This window comes from Cupressus sempervirens, chromosome 1, assembly GCF_028749045.1.
Source record: "Cupressus sempervirens isolate cs-2001-9-10 chromosome 1, ASM2874904v1, whole genome shotgun sequence".
NCBI lineage: Eukaryota > Viridiplantae > Streptophyta > Pinopsida > Cupressales > Cupressaceae > Cupressus > Cupressus sempervirens.
In genome coordinates, this window is record NC_143118.1 from 718,737,114 (window position 1) to 718,759,561 (window position 22,448).

A 22,448-nucleotide genomic window follows, 5' to 3' on the forward strand; every position below is an offset into this window, starting at 1 on the left:
CACCATAATGCAGAGATTGGCAGGGAGTTGCAGAGCATGGACATCTGTTTTAGTGCAGCTTTGACAGACATTAGAATTTGACTGCTGGCTGGAGCCGTATGCATACCATGTTTATTATTAAACAAAACTATTGTAAAAACTAAAGAAAAATATAAATGACACTTTACAAGAAGTTTTTTCAACACACCAATCTCACTTTAAATCAAAATCTCTAAGATTTTGTAACAATGTAGAGAAATTGTTAATGAGATTCTGAAGTTGAGCACTGACCAATTAAGGATTAAGTGCTAGATTTTCATTATCATTTGTGAAGTATCCGGCGGAGAGAAGTGAAGATAGGCATAATCTGCATTACTTGGACACGGTTCATAGCATTCAGCTACTCAACAATACGTTCTTCACTTGGGCCAAGTTCTTCCTAATATATTTCTAGTGTTGAGGATCAAGCTAAAGAAAATCCTGATCCAATACAAAAATTCACACATTTTTGGTTTGATGAATAATTTGACAAGTGATCTAATATCTCATTCAGATTTACAATCTCTGTACATTCCATCATTTTTTTGACTCTTGGACAAGGGATTATGATTCAAACTGTGTAATGCAAACTTTGGAAAGAAATACCACTCTTGAAAATTAGCGAGGCAACCATGGAAAACCAAGATCCCAAAGAACTTGAATTTCACTCGATTGCTTTTATATTGTATGCAGCATCAGAAAGCCGTGGCAAGGATGATGTTTTGGAAACAAAGTGATCTCAATATTCTATAAAGCGAGTATAGATGTTCTCATTGAATTCTCATAATTAAAACAAAGAATATGAATTATCAAATTGTAGAAACAGAAATATCGATGTAAAGCCAAATTATAAAATTTATAAAAACTAATCTGGTCTTCATCTCCTTATCAAATTATAAAATCTAATTTGTGCTTCATCTCACAAATGAGTGGATGGTACTTTGGCATGTGTAATCATAGCAAAATTAACCAATGAAAGATTGGAGAATGGATTTAAGCCAGTGCCTTTTGGATACAAAGAAAAGAGTGGAACATACTTTTGCAAGTGGAATAATCAACAAAATAAACATACGTAAGCTTCATCTCACAAATGAGTGGATCATAATTTTGCAAGTGGAATCATAACAAAATTAACCAATGAAAGGTTGGAGAATGGATAGAAGCCAGCACCTTTTGGATGCAAAGAAAAGAGAGAAACATACTTTTGCAAGTGGAATAATCAACAAATGAACAGATGTAAGCTCAAAAAATGGATAGAAAATAAAGTCCTTCGGCTGAAAAGAACCTCTTCCATTGTAGAAGCATATTCAATGGTGTCTCACAGATACATCCACTGGTTGCCTTGCAATTTGACTATTACTTTTGCTCGATCAATACAACCCGTTTTATGATGATTTTCAATTAGGTCAGTGAAATTCATCTATTCGTTACAACAGTCTGAAATTTAAAAAAACAGCTATGTTCCTTCACCCCAAATTAATTTGTAGATATTCTTACTAATTATACCACCAATTATTTTGCTCTGGTTATGTATGGGAATTTCTTTTAACAAATTTTCTTGAGCATAATGATTCCCCTCCTGTCACCAAACAAAAAGAAAAAACATTAGAACAGAAACTTCACGAGAATATCAATTATTACTTCAAAGTTTTAACATAATAAAGAGTTCCCAAGATTCTAATAAACAATATCAATTTCCCAAACTTCACATCCCCACCACTTAATCATAATTGCAAGTACCCTACCCAAATTGATCACGTAGTGACAAGGCTTGCTTAAAGGGAAGGCAATTTAGAGATACAATGAAAAGCCTTGTGATATGATGTTTCGTCTCTCAGCAACAACAAAATTGTTGAAATGAAACCCCAAACTGTGGTCAGGAAAACTGACCATGTACAACTATAATCTATAGAAAATTACATCATTTGCATTAATAGGAAATGGATCGATAAAAAAAATAGAAACTGAAAAATTTAATTATTTATCATAATCATCTTTAAGAAAAAAAAAAAAATCCTCTAAAGAAGGTTTTAAGGATGGGATGAGTCACCAACTCTTCAACAAGACATGGCCAAACTGCAACACATAACTCATGCTTGAATAACTAAAAAAGTTCCTCAGATAATGACTGTAACTCCATATTATTACCAAATCAGTTAATCCTTTCTCTAGCGCTAATATTTCTAAAGAAAGAAGCAAAATCTGAGGGTGAAAAACAACACAGGACAGTGGAAAATGATGTTGAATGTGGAAGAACATGCCTGGAGGAGGAAATCATAGATAACAAGATAAAAGCATCAAAAAGAAGATAGTGTGAGGAACAAAAATTAGGAAGTGGCCCTATGCGAAGATTAGACATGATAAATGGCAAAGACTAGAGATGGTATCGAATGTCATCAAATGTGTAGCAAAGAAAATAACCAAGGCATTAGAAAATCTTTAAGACATGCAGTTCAAGCAGTTGAACGTTATGGTCTTGACTCTCAACTAATAGTAAAAACAATTAAATCAACTTCAGAACAATAGGTTGATCAATAACTCAAGGGAATACCATCAATTGTTGTAAAGTAAAAGTGCAAGCTCAACTTGCAACTTACAACTAAACGGGGTAGCCATTTTAAGACCATCAATTGCTGAATCTACTAACCAGGCATAGAAATCATACATATCAGTACATAATTTCTAAAATTTGTTAATATGTTTTTGGTCAAGAAAAAAAAAATTCTTACCTTAATTACTGCTTGTACAAACTTTAGAATCCAGACTATCTATCATATGTACAAGTTTTTTATTGACTTACTCATTTAGATAATTGATGTTAATAATCTGCCCCTTTCTACATTTATGCGTTGTGATGGGAATGCATACACGGCAGTGCAAATGATTAAAAAATGGCTTACCCTTACCCTGACATCTGCAACAGGTTGTGGTCCTGTAATTTTTTATTGCATTTGTATCTTGATTGGTAATTAATTATGTTGGAACAAGACAGAAAAAAAAAAAAGTTAAAGTAGCAAAGCTATCATAGATTGAAGATCTAGATTCTGATTTATGATAAAGAATCCAAAATTTTGATCAGCTTCACTTCTTGAAGTTTAATTAATTACTAATTAGCATTTCTTAGGAGGAATCTGTCCCTTTCTACATTTAAATGGTGTAATGGGAATGCATACACAGCAGTTCAAATGATTAAAAAATGACTTACCCTTAGCTTGACCTCTGAAACTAAGATTTTGGACCTGTAATTTTTTATTACATTTGCATCTTGGTTGGTAATTCATTATGTTGGAACGAGATAGAAAAAGTAGTAAAAGTAGCAATGCTATCATTTATGAGGTCTAGATTCTGATTTATGATGAAGAATCCAAATTTGGATCAGCTTCACTTCTTGAAGTTTAATTATTAGCATTTCTTAAGAGGAAAGAGGATTAAGAAAATGTCATAATCAAAAACTCACGAGACGAGAATAAGCTTGAGCAAGAGAGAGCACTGAAGGATAGCGATCCAACACTGCAAGAGCAACATCCTCTGTAACTTGTGGCACCTACATCAAAATATTTCACCATAATATTTTATTCTGGAGCATACATAGTTGAAATCAGAAAATGACTTTAATTTCCAATTTCCAAGATAGTACCTGCATTAACTGTACACCAAATACATCACTAACAGTTTCCTTGTCAAGGTCATGACACTTGGTGACAAATTCATCATAAGTCATACATGGCTTATCCGTTTCACTCCTACCCATGTGACCTGCTATACTATAGTAATCCTCTATAGAAAGTGTCAGATAACCATATTTTCTTACTGTGTCTGCTAGGTCCCGTGTTCTCTGAACATCAAATCCTTCGAGTATCTCTGTGGTGAAAGCCCTGCATATATATGTGCATTTTTTCAACATTAAAAAAAAATGCAGATTACAAACCACATAATATAGATTTTCAGATATTAACTATGTGACTAAATGAAATATTACGTACGCGCATTTGATGCTCTCTGATGCATCTGTCAGGTTTGCATCTCCCTCAATCAGATAAATCAATCTTTGGAGTCCACACCTCTGTAGAAAAGCATTTTGATTGGATCATCACATATAAGGAATGCAATTTTATATTTTATGTCCATCTATTATTATTTTCCTATTTCACTGGAAGTGCAAACTAGGGAAGAAAAAAAGATATATCACATCCACTAAGAACAAGATTTATAAATGTGTACATCAGAAATGTGTGTGTGTGTGTGTGTATCAGATATATACATATCCCATCAAGTTTTCCCATGATGCAATAAGGCAGTCAGTGTAAGAGAATATTAAGGAATAAGAGATCTTATGGTAGAACAGTCTGATTGTTCCCTGATATCTTTAACTTCAATATATGTGCAAGGTAGTTTTAATGTCTCTTTTATGTCTTATATAAAGACTGAAACTGACTTTTATCTCTGTGATATATTCGCAGGTTATTATTGCTCTTCACAATGCTTATATTGTGATCTGAGTATGGAGAAGATCACAATTATCCATACATAATATTGTTTGAATGATCTGCTATAAATCGCAGATAGCAATGAACTTGAACACAATTAAACTGATCGCAGATGCAAGAGATAGTAATATGTATTTGATTTGATATGTTCTCTCAAGCACCCGATCCATATATATAGTGGAGTCATGAGACATGTCTACGTAGAGACATGACTGTAGGTGGCATGTGCCACGTAGGGTCATGTCCCTACGTGGATGTGTCTATTCAAAATAACATTTGACTAATACGCATAGCTGATAAATCAGCCAAATACTCAATGATTAATATCCTTTACTATGTACATAACACAGATTGTGAAATGCCCGATCTCAACCTTGGAACATTTCTTGTTACATGGTGATGGAAGTTGATCTAACCAGTAATGAATATCAACGATGATATGACCATGAGATTACATGGTATCGAGGGTCTAATAATGAGATTTAGTTGCAGTAAGCACAACACCCAATTCAGGTATTGCCAGAGATTATTATGGAGATTTGTATACACATCAGATCGAATGCATGTTTATTGTCATTAATTTATATGCTTGGATCTGTTATGGAAGACTAGATTTACTGAGAGTTTGATACAGCTTTAATTATCACAATGTATCACTGTGAGTTTTAGAGGCTTCCCAAATAGTCCAACCAGTAACTTCCTTAACCATACTGCTTCTTGAGCTCCCATTGATGCGGCTCTTTACTCTGCTTCGATGTAACTTAGAGTGACAGAAGATTGCTTCTTACTAAACCATGATATCATTGCAAATCCAAGACTAAAACAACATCCCGTAGTGCTCTTCTGATCAATAGAACATCTAGCACAATCAGAATCTGAAAATCCTATAACTCAATTTTGTCATATTTTAGACCAAGTCCAATAGTGCCTCGCAAATATCTCAAAATGTGCTTTGCTGCCATGAGATGATTTTCTGTAGGTTCACACATAAACTGACTTAGAGCATTTGTAGCATAACAAATGTCAAGACATGTGTTCACCAAGTAGGTTAAGGATCCAATTATTTGTCTGTAATATGTAGGATCAATGGCCTCAGACTCATGTGCTTCGGTTTTGAGTTTAATAAGATTTGTCTCCATAGGTGTGGATAAAGGTTTGCAGTCGATCATGCCAAATCTATTCAGTATGTCAATTGTATACTTCCCTTCATTTAGGAAAATATATGCTTCCTTTTGTCTTACTTCTAATCCTAAGAAGTAGTGTAAAAGACCTAAATCTTTCATTTCAAATTCAGTTATGAGGTCTTTCTTAAATTTAACAATAAGGTGGTCTTTGCCTATTATCAAAAGATCATCAACATAGAGAACTAGTATTAGTATATCTCCCTCTGATTTCTTCAAGTGTATGTTAGGATCTGCTTCATTTCTTGAGTACCCTAATTTGACAAGGTAGCTATCTATTCTCTCATACCATGCTGTGGGGGCTTGTTTAAGACCATTGAGAGCTTTCTTTAGTTTGCACACATGTGATTTCTTGTCATGGATAACAAACCCTTCTAGTTGTTCCAGGTATACTTCTTCATTAATTACTCCGTTTAGGAATGTCATCTTTACATCCATCTAATGTACCTTCCAACCTTTGGATGCATCTATTGCAATTTGGTTCTAACAGATGTGTAACGGGTAACAAGAGCAAATGTTTCTTCATAATCAATTCCTTCCTTCTATGAAAATCCTCTAGCCACAAATCTAGCTATGTTTTTCAATACTACCATCAGGTGCCTATTTGATTTTAAATAACTATCCTGAGGAGACAAGTGATTTGTCTTTGGGTCTTGGCACAATATCCCAAACAGTATTTTTCAATATAGATTGATATTCCTCAATCATGGCATCCTTCCAAGCTTGGGATTCTAGGGCTTCTTCAACATCAAAAGGTTTTGAATTAGTAGTCTCATTTATGTGAGTCTCATAACATGAATAGTTTCTTGTCTTCTTGGTTTATGTAAGGATTTCATTAGGCGGGCCATATTGTTTTCTTCAAACATTTTTCTTGCCCATAAGAGCCTTTTCTTATTGAGTGAGTTTGGATTATCCTCAGGGTTACGTGTAGTAGGTCCATTAGCTACTGTACCACCCTCCCTCTCAATCATAGAACTTTCATTATTCTCAGGAATGGAATCATCATTAGATTCTTCTATATCTTTGGAAGTCTTGTATGCAATATCTTCATCAAACTTGGCATCTCTGCTGATTTCAATTGTCCTTGACCTTGGCACAGATACTTTATAGGCTTTGGAAGAATCACTATAGCCAACGAATGTGCCTTTCTTTTCTGAAGGCTCTAGTTTAGTTGTTTTCTCCTTAGGAATATGAATATATACAGGACAACTGAAGATTCGTAAATGACTTAGATCAAGTTTGTTCCCTGAGAAGACTTCTTCAAGTGTTATGTTCTCTAGAATTACATGAGGGCATCTACTTTGAATTTATACTGCAGTATTGGTTGCTTCAGCCCAAAATGTTGTATGCATATTTTGATCATGCATCATTGCCTTCGCTCCTTCAATGATAGTTCTATTTTTTCTTTCTACTACTCCATCCTGTTGAGGATTATATGGTGCAGTATACTCCCTCTTAATCCCAACAAATATACAGAATTCTTTATAGTTCTTGCATATGTATTCTCCTCCATTATCAAATCTTAGAATTTTGTTCTTCCTAGTTTGATTTTCAACTAAGGCTTTGAATTATTTGAATTTGGATAGAACCTCATTTGACTCTTTTAGTTTAAGGAAATATATCCAAGTTTTCCTAAAATAATCATCCACAAAGATGATGTAACATGAGTATCCTCCTAATGAAGGTACTGACATAGGTCCACATAGGTCAAGATGAATGAGTTCAATAATGCTCTTTGATTTATGTTCACTATGAAAGAGAAGTTTCAAGGTTCTTTCCTAATGCACACCCTTTACATATCCCTTCATGTTCAAGTTTAAGGTTAGGTAAGCCTTCTACAATTTTCTCTATAGAAGGTAGAACTCGAAAATTTAGGTGCCCCAATCTTCTATGCCAGATCTCATTTGTTTTTCCAATTTCATGGTTTACGGCTAGATTTTAGGAATTACAAAGTTTGTATAGACTCCCTTCTTTAAGTTCAAATAGAAATTGCATTTTTTATGTTTGAATTTTTAGGCCAGCATAGGACATTATTTTCTTGAAAGGAAACCTGATACCCTTAATCTACTAGACCAAATATAGAGATAAGATTTCTTTTGAATCCAAAAACAAATAGGACATCTGTTAAGTGTAAGTTAACTCCGGTATTTAGTTGCACTGAATAGGTCCCAGTTCCTTTCACAGGGTAAGTGGAGTTGTCTCCTATTGTCACTTCTTCAGTTGAATATCCTTCAAGAGTTTCAAACTGATCTCTAAATCCGGTTATGTGCCTAGAGGCTCCACTATCATCTATCCAAGTGTTTTTATTAGTGTTTATGAAATATCCCAAACGGATACTTACCCAATTTCTTCCTCAAATAATACTCAAAACTTAAACATACGAAGTTAGAGTATAAACCAATACTATAAAATCATAGATTTCCATAAAATACCTTGAAATATGCTATTGCATTATACATCAGCAATACAATAACCAACATTCAAAAGTCCAATCTTAAACATAGTTTTACAATCAAATTTGAATACCAAGAAAAGAACCTGTAAGCACATGCGAGACATCTAATGTGACGTCTCCACGGAAAATGGGTTTGAGTCCACTGTCTATGGGCACGAGGGTTGACATCCTCGCACTCAATGAAAGCTTAAGCTTTCAGAATAACTCTCACAAGAGAGAAATTGAAATCTGAATCATAAACCAAGCATATTCAAATGAATGAATCTCCTTTTAATCCTCAAAGCTATGACTCTTCAACTCCCTTCTATCTTTTCGTCTTATCCTTCTTTGTCACTTTTAGCCCCCTTTATAATATTAAATTGACCTTTTATAAATTTAATTCATGCTCTCATAGTCAATTTTAATATTATATAAATATATCTTTAAATTTCAAGGAACATTACAAATCTTCCCTCCTCAAGATTGCTTGTCCTCAAGTAATCAGTACCTGGATCCCATATGAATCTACAGGTAGCTCTATAGCCCAATTTGAAAACAAATCACAACGCACTACGAAGGAAGGTGTCAAAATGCAACCCATCCATCAACCAAATCCCTGGGTCCCATGATAATTTATGAAGTATCGTTGCATTTGTAGGTTGTACAACTCTGATCATAGTTGCATCCAGTCTCAAACTGTGTAGAACTAAAACAAAATCCTCAAAATGCCACATATACATACAGTCAACACCTAGATCCCAAACCATCCCATGTGCATGTTCAACCAAAACAACTTGACGTGTGCTACCATCATATACAAGTATTTCCAATCCGACTGACAATCTTACTCCAATTGAGATCACAAGCACCACTGTGGTCAAATAATCGTGGGAACTCAACTGTGTGCTAACCAACTCGCGGAAACAATATGAACCATGGGAATGTTCCTCCTAGATTCCACAAACAAAAGGGTCATCCATCTTCCCAACTATCTATACTATATTGTTGCTTTGTGCCCGTAATGGGTGGAGTACTCCAGCTACTCAACTGCCACAACGCGGCCCCTCTCACTATTTGCACTCTAGCTATACTGTTCAACACATCTTTGTCCCAAGCTGATTTGTAATCAGCATTATGTCCCTCTATCAAGGCAGCAACCTCTTGGTTGCAACAATTGTCAATCCAAAACTCCTGACCAAAATCAATGAGTGTACCATCATTGGGCTCGAATAGTGGGTTCTCCATTATCCAATCAGCATCTACTTCAAACAAAGGGTTGTCTACAAGCTGAATGTGATCTGAAGTTTTGGTTCTTAGTCTTTTGGGACAACTATCCAAATCATAAGTTTGTTGAATGCTATCAAGTTCATTAATTACTTCTTGGAAAATCTCTTACCTCTCTTTACTCTCATGTCCTCGAGAATGATTTGTGATCCTAACATATTTTTCTACTTTCTGAAAAGCGATTTGTGTATCATCCAATGCCTTATGAGCATACTTAAGCTCCCTACTGAACTCCATTATCTCATTATTTCCTTTACTCAACGGATCAACATATATTCTAGCAACCTTAAGAATATAATCCCTGTTGGAAAGTAAGCATAAATAATCTGACATAGATTCAAAGGTTGTTTTGACTACCTGCAAATCAGCAACAAGTCAATCTCCTTCCACTCATTTTTGAGCCTTCCTATAGAGATCTTCAACCATTCTATGAATGTTGTCATAACATACCAAAGATGCCATAACCATGTCTTCACTAACCTTTAGTTGGTTCTTTAAGGAATGCATCTCATTATTGTCATGTTGAATCAGCTCATCATCATGCAATGTCATCTTAAATTGTTCCTCTAAATTTATATCATATGTATAAGAAACATATGGTTCATCACACCTCTCAAAATCATAGGCCTTCATTCCCTCGTTCCTTTGATTTGCATGCAAAGGCAAAAAGTGTTGCTATGTTATCATTTGTACATAAAGGCTCATCATACAAAAACTCCAACTTGCTATTACTTCGAGTAAAACTGGCCTCATCAACAAGTTCGTCAAAGCTAACCTCCAAATCACCAACGTAGAAACTTGTAGCCTGTATAACATCTTCTACATGATCACGAAAAGGCTGCAAATCAATGGTAGTTGACTGCCATTCTTTTTCAAGATCATCTATTAGATGATTTTGGTTTGCTGAAAACTCTTCATACAAATTTTCGCACTAGTCTTTTGCAAGGAGATCCTCGACCAATTCAAAATAATTTTTTTTGCCCATATCACTCTTGCTTTGCTGCTCTGGATGAAAATCCATGTAATCAATAAAGGGTAAGTCATCCTGAACTCAGGTAGGAAGTTTTTTATACTCTATAAATGTCATGTATTTCTGTTCTTATATCGTATTCAAAATTATGGGCTAACTGTTGAAGTAGCTTCATAGTACCTTTCCTGATTTTATCCAAGCCCTATATTTTTCCCATAGCTAGATACCCCTTGTCTTTTCCTCAAATTATCAAGATGAATGCTCTTTCAAAATGTAGAAAACTGATGTGTAGAGATCTTTAACAACGCTGTTCAAGGATGACTTTTTGGCTACAATATTCAATCTGAAACCTGAAAACATCTGACTGTGATAAAATCGGATACCTAACCTGTTGCACAACCAATTATTAAACTACAATTTCTTTGTTGTGCGCAATAGAATACTCTAACATTTCTGATCATAACCACAATTTCAAGCAACAACTCACACTCTTAGTGCACCTCTTCAATCATTTCCACATTACAATGTTCTATTAAATCTGATGTGCTACACCACGCACATTGCTACAGAGATGCTCCGGCAAGGAAACTCTTACTGGTTTGATGATGACGTTTGTAAGTGTTAGGAAACCCGAAAACCCTTCTTCAAACCCAACATTGCAAGGGAACTCCAAATAGTTGCAAAAGATACACTTCGTCAAATTTGTAATATCTCCATTTAGCTCACCGACAGTGATTTCAAACTCATCTATCCATATTAAACCACTAGCATTTGTCTTGCCAAACCACTCTGAGAAAAGCATGTCTTGCCAAAACACCCAAACCTAGTAATAACAGCAATTCCAATACACAACACTCCAACTTTAAACCAATGAAATCAGCACATTCATCAAAGAAGATCCATTGTAGCTTTATCAGACGATAATGACAGAGTACAATCTCAAATTAATTCAAGTTAACGTAGAATTAAACCATACCCCAAATATCATTGTTTCTGGCAATACCCAACCGTAATTATGCAATCACCCACGAGCACTCTTCATCATTTTTGCTACCACAAAATGGCTCCAAGAATTATACACGACTTAAGCTCCCATGAACATCAAAGTTAATTCATCCAATTTATTTGATGCCTCGTCTAATAGTTTGTATGTTTGTTCCTTAGTAACATCAACGAAATCATTTGTTCATTGTAATGCTCAAGGAATTTTGTTCTAAAGATATGTCTACAAATATTTGCATTCGTAATTGGGAAGACTTGCCACTCAACTTTACTGACGACTTCCTCGTTACCACTCTCGGTTCCTCTGCTATCTTTAGGCAATAACGATTGTTTGCACAGGTTAGAATTCTTTAGAGTGACTCTAGCTCAACACACACATCAATAGCTCCCTTGATGTGAAATCTCTATTTCCTGAATGATGCCAATACCAGAATAGCAATGCTTAGATCTGTGATACTTTATGTTGTCGTTACATCAACATGTAGGCCAAAGCATATGAATAGTCTTCATTTTACACACATGGACATGTAAATGATAACACTAACTCCTGCACAAGACTCGGATTAACTAACGCTTCTTTCTACTAAATATTCTCGTGAACTTCATTACTCGAGTCATGCATAATTCTCCAACGCATGCAATGACCACCATACAGACTGATGTTCCTTCTGCCACTAACAGAAACTCCTTCTCACTGGAAACATCTGTGGAGCTCGCCACATTCACAGCAAACACCCGATAGCCTCTTCCTGCAATGTAACTCCAATCCTCTGACAAGCTCTGCCCATCTATATTCTCTATTATATTTGCTCATACTCAAGAGTTTAACAACAGATATTTATCTCTTGCTTTACACAGCAACAATTAACTTCAGCTACCCAAGCACTCCCTAGCTCCTGTCAACTTACCGATACGATAAACACGATTCTTAAATTACCAAAACAAAATCATGCCCGTAAAAGGCATCCAAGTTATCTTACTGCAAGGACTCTGTTTCACAACTCTTTACCAGATACCTAGTAGCAATTTCGTTTCATTTCCTTTTGCATCATGCATTGATAGACTCGATTGGTTTTCAAGCCCGAGTGACGCCCAATTCCCAAGAAAAAGACTAAATAAAAATTCAATACTTCACGTCCTAAAGATCCTGGTTTCAATTCTAATTGTTTCGGCAAGATTGTAAATTATTGCCCCTCACAAAATATTTGCCCCGACTCATAGTGTCAATGGCCCGATATAAATTCAACCCAAAACTCTGCACATGGCAAGAATGGTTATATCTCTTAAATGGGTTTGAATGCATCTTATATTATATGTTTCTCTTTACGAATTTGGAAAGACTCCCAATTACCATAGATAGCTAGAATAGAGTCCTACGACTTATGTGAACACCCAAGAAAACCCTCACGGTATACACCTGAAAGCTTGAAACAAAATTGAATCACTCATAACAATTTTATCATGAGTAAATGCTTGATACTGAAGATTTATCCCTCTATTGAAGAGACTGTATATCATTTCTTTGGCCAAGCTACAGTCGAAACTCTTCTAGCAAAAGAATTAATATTACAAAAATATTTAAAGAACACCTCTCTTGCACCTGCGAATGCGGCCAATTAGAATATATGGACTTTCACTGTAATGATGAAAACAATTCGGCACATCAAATTTTCTCAACCTTTGATGAACAAAATATATTCACTACTTCAGAAATATGAATCAATTCCCAAATTTTTGTAAATGTTTGTTACAAATAACCCATTTAGGCTGGTAGGAAAAACCAACTCTGATACCACTTAAATATTCCAAACGGATATTTACTTGATTTCTTCCTCAAATAATACTCAAAACTTAAACATACGAAGTTGCATTATAAACCAATAATATAAAACCATAGATTCCCATAAAATACCTTCAAATATGCTATTGCATTATACATCAACAATACAATAACTAGCATTCAAAAGTCCAATCTTAAACACTATTTTACAGTCAGATTCGAATACTAAGAAAAGAACCTGTAAGCACATGCGAGACACCTGATGTGATGTCTCCACGGACAATGAGTTTATGTCCACTGTCTACCGGCACAAGGGTTGACATCCTCGCACTCGATGAAAGCTGAATCCTTCATAATAACTCTCACAAGAGAGAAACTGAAATCTAAATCATAAACCAAGCATATTCGAATGAATGAGTCTCTCTCCTTTAAATCCTCAAAGTTGTGACTCTTTGACTCACTTCTTGTCTTTTTATATTATCCCTCCTTGTCACTTTTAGCCACATTTATAATATTAAATTGACCTTTTATAAATTCAACTCATGCTCTCACAATCAATTTTAATATTATATGAATATTCTTTAAATTTCCTAATGTCCCAAAAAGGGGACATTACAGTTTAACTCACTTGATAAAGCAAGGAGGAATGGTGAGTTTTCTATTTCCTTGACTTGAGCCCTATAGTCAAGATTTTTCTTCCTTTGTGGACAATACATGTGAGTATGTCCAAATTTGTCACATTTGTAACATTGAACTTTTGATAGATCTCTTTCCTTGTAGTTTTTCTTTCCTCTCTTCCTTTTTAATTTACCCTTCTTATTATTTGATTTTGCATGTAATGCTTGAATCTCTTCCTTCCTATTAGAGATGATATCTCTTGAGATTAATTGAGACTATTCTTGAGTGCAATCATTTTTCAGTTGATCAAATTTAGGAAGAGAACGACGACTAATGCATTGGATAAAGGATTCCCATGATAATGGTAATCCTCTAAGTGCTATTAGAGATGATTCTAAATCGTCTACATTATTTCCAATAGTAGATAGTTGGTCCCTTAACTCAGAAATCTTTGAGAAATAGGATGAAATTGAATCTCCTTTATCCATTTTGATGTTTATGAGTTGTTGTTTTAAGGTAAGCAATCTGCTCACATTCTTTATCTCATATGTATTTTGAATAGTTTTGAACACTTCATAAGCAATTGATAGTTTTTCTATTGATGGAAGAATGTGGTCTTTAACTCCATCAATGATTATTTTCCAAGTCTTATGATTACGCCCTTTCCATACTGTCTTTTCTGATTCATCTTCAGGCATTTTCTTGTCTTCTATGAATGAACCCAATTCAAGTTCTTGAAGTATTGCTATAAATTGAATTTTCCATGAAACAGCGCCTTCCAGTCTATCCCCAAATCTAACATTGTTCACAATAATTGATTTGTCAAATGGATTCAAAAATATTTCAGTGATCTTGAAGCAAATATCAGAGTTGGCTTAATACTTGTTCTACGAACTAGGCTTTGATACCATATTAAGGAATATGAGATCTTATGGTGGAACAATCTGATTTTATTCCCTGATATCTTTAACTTCAATATATATGCAAGGTAGTTTTAATGTCTCTTTTATATCTTATATAAGGAATGAAACTGACTTTTAATTCTCTGATATATTCACAGGTTATTATTGCTCTTCACAATGCTTATATTGTGATCTGAGTATGGAGACGATCACAATTATCTGTATATGATATTGTTTGAATGATCTGCTATAAATCGCAGATAGCAATGAACTTGAATATAATTAATCTGATTGCAAGAGATAGTAATTATGTAACTGATTTGATATGTTCTCTCACGCACCTGATCCATATATATAGTGAAGTCATGAGACATGTCTACGTAGAGACATGACTTTACGACATGCCACATAGGGTCATGTCCCTATGTGGATGTGTCCATTCAAAATAACCTTTGACTAATATCCAAGCCCAATAACTCAGGGCAATACTCAATGATTAATATCCTTTACTATGTATGTAACACATATTGTGAAATGCCCGATCTCAACCTTGGAACATTTCTTGTTACACAGTGATAGAAGTTGATCTAACAAGTAATGAATATCAACGATGATATGACCATGAGATTACACTGTATCGGGTGGTCTCATAACAAGATTTAATTGCAGTAAGCACAACACCCAATTCGAGCATTGCCACAAATTATTATGGAGATCTTTATACACATAAGATCAAATGCATGCTTAATGTCAGTAATTTATATCACATGAATATATATATATATATATATATATATATATATATATATATATATATATATATATATATATCCATGTGATTTACATATACCGATATTACCCAATCAGATCTGACTGAAACTATTCTTCAACAAACAAACTAATGATCATCCAGTCAACTGATTAATCAAGTGTATGAATTGCTAATATGACTCAAAATTTAAACACCCCTATATTCTCTTACTCTTTTGTACCAAAGACTGGAAAACATCTTACATGTTCTATGTTTAGTTTAATCCATTCCATAGTGATTAAACAATCTCAAAATCACATCCAGTAACAAGAAATTTAAAATGAACCAATTAGTCTCATGCGCATTTCCAAAAAAAAATTATGTTTATTACATTGAGAAAATTATCAGTTATCACAATATAGTAGGCCTGGAAAATAAATATCTCTTTGATTGGCCTCGAAGTAATTTCAAAAAAAAAAAGCCAAGAAAGCAATTTCAGAAGGAAAAAAAATTAATACTGATTTTCCCAACCTCTACACGCATTATTGAGTTTTAATTTAGAAAACTCTAGAAACAAAGTTGCATAAAACTTTCAGAAAGTGGGGACATGGGGGAGAGCCATCTTTCAATAAATGAAAACTTTCGACAAACTTCAGGGGGATGCAAGCATTAAAAACAATAGAAAAAAATATTTCTAAACAACTAAAACGGGGAAAAAAAGAATTAAGCATGGAAGAATCATCTCATCGGGCATGAAACTAACATACCACATTCTCTCTTATATAATCGCAGTCTACATCAAGAAACTTCTGCCTACATTTATAACTGCCCCATGTCATTTGCCCATCTTTTGCTAATGTTGTCACGTTTCAAAATACACATCCCATAGTCCTCTGTCTTTTGTCACCCAAATTTTGTGTCTGCACTCCCATCTTTTCTCGTGTCTTTATTAGGCCTTCAAAGTCCCCATGTGTTGGAGTATGTCATTTCTTCCAACTGTCTATCAATCATTGGAACATTTTGAGCTTCTCCTTCTGGCATGGGCTTCCCCCTTGATCAAATCCCTAATTTCCTTTAGCACCAAATTGTTCGACTTGTCATTCTTGGCATGACTTTATTTCCCTTCCATCATAGCATTGAACATATCTTTCCTTCCCATTCCATCAATATGCTAGTCCCCAAGTACAGTTTTTAATACAAACTTACCAATAGCTTCTTTCATCTCATCCAAGTTAAACTTCAGCTAATAGTTCACAAATTCGGACTCAGATTCTCAACAAGCCCAAAACTCTTCACTCGGGAAATAGTCAGTAACTTAGGAAGTACTCAAATAAAAAAAATCTTAAACATTTTTTTTTTTTTTTCTGCAAAATTCACTTACAAAATGTATTAAACTAAAATTTGACACCTTAAAAGAGAAAATGCATGATTTTATAGCAAAAAAACATGTGAGAAATACATTTTAATGAGCACTTTTATCTGCACAAGCACTTTCACCCCCATTTTTTCTACATCAATAAAAACTAGCCTAGCAAAAAAATAATGGAGTACTCAGCAGCTAGAAGAGTACTCATACAGTTTGCAAACCATGCTTCGCATCCACCTATCTTAGCTATGAGTCCCTTATCACCAACCTCTAAACTCCAAACCTCATGCCTTCCCACATTGTTCATCCCACCTACCAAAAACACTTCAAAGAACCTTAGCTCTCCATCAAACCTACAACCGACATGGCAAAGAGCCTTTTAGGCTTAAACATAAGATTCATTTGCCAAGAACATTATTTTATACAAGAGGCATGGATCTACATGTACTTCATACTATTAAGTAAACAAATATACTAGGGGGATGATGTGTGTTAGGGATGAATCAATATATGCCAATTTCAAATTGATTATCGCTATATTTACAAGCAAGCACACACCAACACAAAATATGTCATATTTACATGGAAACCTAGAAGAGAAAAACCACAATGAGAACAACTACTTGATCTAATAGTCAAATCCAACCTCACAAAAGATATTAAACTACTTGCAATAATCAATAGGTGCCCACTTTCAAAAGACATGAATCCCTAAATTCATTTACAAGCACCAATCTTTAGGAGATACCAATCCCCTAATACAAGAACCGAGCACCAACTCAGATGATGAGGCACCAACCTCAATTACAACAATGTCTAGGAAAGATGAGTCATGTGGAACTTCAACACTGAATTCTCAGCAACTCCTTGATCTAATCAATATATGAGTATCCTCACAATGTACATAAGATCTTCAATTAGATTCACACAATCAACAAGATCAAGAATATATAATATATATGCATCACAGGACTAATTACATTTACATGTCAACCTAGATAAGATAAGATAATGATATTAATGTCCAACAAAAAACCAAAAAGAGGTCTATGGGACTACAAAATTACAAAAGTGAGGCAAACACCAACAGGAACTCACTAAGGTGTCCGAAAATACAAGAAAAAACCAAAACAACCAAAGAAGAGAGATAGAAAGAACACTAAGAGAGACTAGGAGTCTTTCTTAGGCAAAAAGAAATCAGTCATAGAATGATACTCTTGATCCACAAGTTGGCCACAAACCAAATCCTTCATTCAGTCACCATCAAACATGTAGTCTCCTCAATCCAAACCCAACATGCTACACCTGGATTGGGGACACACTATGTTAACACAACTAGTCCCAAACTATCTTTATACACTTCCTCTTGTTGGCATATATTACAATCCACCAGCACAATCATCCATCTAATATTGTGATCGCTCTCATCTCTAACTCTTTGGTTGCTTGACCAATTTCTCCATAAAATCTAGAATATGATGCTTCATATATGATTTTACTTTATTTCCAAAACACAAGCCAAAACTCTCTAATATAGTAGAATGCGAAGCCAAATACTCTGACAATGCGATTGAGTGCATACACTAGTTTTGAACAACAAACCTCAAAAACCTACAACAAATACTTTCGTATAGGAGCATATATGCTAGGCACTCACAAAATGTTTATACCAGGGCATAATGATAACATTAAGACAATTATCAAACATACTAAACTCTATCATTATATGTTTTTATTATAAAGTCAAAACTAAAAAACTTCCAACACTTTTCCCAATAATTTAACATCAATGACAAAAAAAATTGAACCTTCAAATCAACAACACTAAGCTCAACAAATATCATATAAGTTGAGTATTTGCATCCTTAGTCTTTATTAATGCAATAATTAGACTTTGAGTTGCAAGTCCTTGCACTATTTGTCCTAAGGTGGTTGTACATTGCACTCCTATACCTCTCCCATACAATTATATGCATGAGGGCTTGATTGTTGTGTGCAATCCAAAGGAAAACAGAACCAAAAAAGAACGGGCATTCCCATTTGCATACCTCCCTAGTGATTGTTGATCTCAATGCCAATTTCAATATTCATATAAGAGATATGAATGAAAAATATTCAAAAAATGAAAATGCCTAACCAGAAATTGTTGCAAGCATGCATCTATGAATATTTAAATTTAAGATAAAAACTTGCAAATTTGTGGAAGGTTGAAGGACATAAACCCTAATCAAAACCCAGAGGACAAAAACCCTCTTGGCTAAAAAACAATCACTCAAAGGTTGTGTTGTAAATTTCAATGCGGCAATTGTCAACAAGTTTGAGCTAGACCAAAGTGTAAAAGGTTGTAAATGGATACACAATCAATTAGAGTTATTGCAGCAGCAATTGTAATGTTTACAAGTCTTTGAATGTAAGAGTAGTGAAAACAGAAAATGATGGCAAACAAGGAAAATGAATCTACCACAACAGAGAGCCTAGACATTCACATGGAAAGAAAATTTGATATGATATTGGACACATTGACACAAATTCTGCACAAAATGAATGATAACATGAAAGGACACAAACCATAGAAGGGTGAAGCCAACTATTCTAAGGCTAATAGCCATAATGGCTCTCCCACCAACGCTAGGAAGAAAGTCCCTATCACATCTACATAACCATTCAAACATACCTTCACTCCTAGGGAGGAAGAGGATCTTGCAATGATATGCCAAAATTAAATCATTGGCATTGTCACAACTTCCAACACTAAGTACAAAACTCTTCCAAAATAAATCTGAGCCAAAATGTCCCATAACAATTTTAAAAATTTGAATAAGTCCAACAAGAGCCCTATAAATGAACCTAAACAACAAACCCCACAAGGATATATGTAGCATGCTGATGCAGAGGTACACCTTTCAAACATCTCTTTTGGGATTACTATTCAAGAGGCTTCAACAATGTGTTCTTACACATCAATTAAGAAACTTTTACCAACTTAATCATCTAGGACAGAAATATAAACTCTTCAAAGAACCATTTATAACTTTCACAAATGAAGAAATAAAACTAACTCCTTTTATGAGTGAGTATATATATCAGTTAAACAAGTTTTTCCAAAGTTATAGCTCAAAATGATAACTGGAATAAAAGTTATTACTCCTCCCCAAACTGCTGACATAAAAATCAGGTTCAGACCAGTCAGCACTAAAATGCTCTAACTTCTTCAAATCATAATGAAATTTTAACAAACCAAAACTAGAAGAAAGCTAATTTAAAAATATCTTTCCGAAAATATAACTTGAAAATCTGTATTGATTCATATGTTCTCATACCAACACAAATAACAGTCGGATTTCTGTAAAAGTAACTCAGAAATTTATCATAAAACTTACAAAAATAAACTTCTCTTTATTTCACCTCTTCTTCCAGCTTCTCCAGCCATTAAATTCTGAAGATGACGACCAATACATGAGATTTTAATGTCTTTTCAATTTCTTTAATCTATCGTCTACCTCCTATGACTCTTGACCTTCTTCTTTACATCAACTTTACATATTGTCAACTTTTTATGACAATATTTTATTACATATTTGAAAACTTTTGCATTTTCTCATGAATGACCATGAAACTTTATAAAAACCCTACTAACATATCAAAATAGGCTATATATGACATTTTATGATATTTTACCCTTCCATGGGTTTATTTACATAATTTGACCATTCTAGACAACTTTGACAATCTATTACAAATGGCTTTATTTAGCCTTACACATTGATTCAAATGGACTCAAAATACATCTAGAAGATTAAGTATTCCATCCTCATGTATCCTCTTTTTGTTCCTTTTTTATAGATGCTCCTGCATCACATGCCTTCGGAATCTAAGACTATTGACATGTGACGGACCTAGCAAATGCATTTAGTCATGCATGAGTGCCACAATTAGACAAATTTCTTACTCTCAAGCCTATGACAAAGGATAAGGGCAAGGCTATCTTGCCTCTAGAGGGCACTACACACAAATAGTGGTACCACGGACTAATTAGTCGAGTTAATAGATCAGTCAACTCATATAACGAGTTCTATAGTTGTCTATTAAGAAATTTGATCGGAAGGACCTATTGGTGTGAGTTTTATGCCACTACAACATGCATGACAAGCACCTAGTATTCTAGGGTAGAACACCAAATATTAAAGTCTCTCTTGAATAAAGACACCATGAATGCTAAAGATTGCAAGCAAGATCATTGAAGCGACTCCGAGGTTCCTTCAAGCTGAGGATATTCCCTCAGTTGTAATGATTTGATATGTTGGTATCACGAAGGGACTTATGCTAGTTCACTAAGGTTTACCATCTTGACATACAAGTGATGTGACAAACGAGTGCAATGATCTACTCCTAATTGATTATGACATGAAATGCAAATAGGAATGAGGATTTATGAATCTAAATTACTTATATTCTAGGATCTGAAAAATCGTGCATATCCTTGTGACTCTGCTAGACTTCGCCCTGTCATCAACTCCACCAAACTAGTGCAATCATCTAAGATAGATGATAGATTTTGACATCATTACCATAAAACTAACACCATTCATAGATGCATATAAATATATGGGCAATAATTGAAGTTAAACTTATTAATAATATGTCAATTGACCACACAAGACAAACTTACAATCAACCAGCTGTTAAGAGTATGGACTATGCGAATTTAACAAAGATATGTCTACAATTACTTTCATCCAACTAAATTACTCAAAGAAAATGCTAAAACTAAGTACTTGAAGCAAATCCTAAACTAAGTGCAGTGACTCATGAGTAATGAACCATGCAAGACTACAAAAAGTTCAAAGTATTCGCCATGCAAACACAACAACGCATATAGAGTAATTTCAGTAGTATATCAACAACAATTCTCTCTTCTTACAATTTGAGTTGGCCCTTTATGAGGCTTCAAGTACGACAAGTGGCTAGGACTGATTTGAAATTAATGGTCAAGATTAAGCCAATACATACCTAATCTACCTAACAGCTACAAGAATCAATTGCTTGACCAGTTACAATTGAGCAACACGTTCTAAACCAATAAGAAAATTACAATACATTAAGAGACAATGAGAAAATGGGTTAGGCAGAAGCTTATAGAAGAAGGCACCAACCCATATAAAATGCAATGTGAGCTTACCACAAATCTTCCTTTAGAAGATCATTTCCTTTGACTTTTTCCCTTTTGCCAAATTCAATGAATTTGGACATAATATTGGTAGGCTCTACCATTGGGACACATGGCATGATCTAACTAGTTGAACATGAGTTACTGCTATAGGCTTTTGATCAATCCCTTGGTGATGAGAAAATATCTCTTGATGCTCAACATTTAAGCCTTCAATTCTGCTAGCTCATATTCCAAAATTGTTTTATCTTCATAAATTTTCTCCATCTTCTAAAAATTTTCTCATGGCAATTGTTAAAACTTGCTTATACTTGAGTTTTTGGTGTCCAGGCCTTGATCTTGCCCCTGTAGAAATGATGTGAATGTCTCATATAGCAGGACCATCCAATTGAACTTGGACTTCTGGAGGAAAGTCAAGTTTAATAACTCCTCCATCTATTTATAGATTTCATCACAATGTTGAAATAACTCTTGTAATTCAATCTTAA

At 34.4% G+C, this 22,448-nt stretch overlaps 1 protein-coding gene across 4 annotated transcripts in view; it reads right to left on the bottom strand.

The window, feature by feature from the left end:
- Positions 1 to 1,268: 1,268 nt before the first annotated feature.
- LOC149579963 (crossover junction endonuclease MUS81-like) overlaps positions 1,269 to 22,448 on the bottom strand; it is a 128,018-nt gene continuing 106,838 nt past the window's right edge. For 3 of the 4 annotated variants that reach the window (XM_089788053.1, XM_089788044.1, XM_089788068.1), the window contains 4 exons: positions 4,002 to 4,081; positions 3,656 to 3,893; positions 3,476 to 3,562; positions 1,269 to 1,597 (listed from right to left, as the gene is read on the bottom strand). In XM_089788053.1, coding sequence (XP_089644179.1) covers positions 1,475 to 1,597; positions 3,476 to 3,562; positions 3,656 to 3,893; positions 4,002 to 4,081 — 528 coding nt within the window. In that variant the 3' untranslated portion in view covers positions 1,269 to 1,474. The remainder of the gene's footprint in view (positions 1,598 to 3,475; positions 3,563 to 3,655; positions 3,894 to 4,001; positions 4,082 to 22,448) is intronic. The other variant, XM_089788061.1, reaches the window with a different exon arrangement.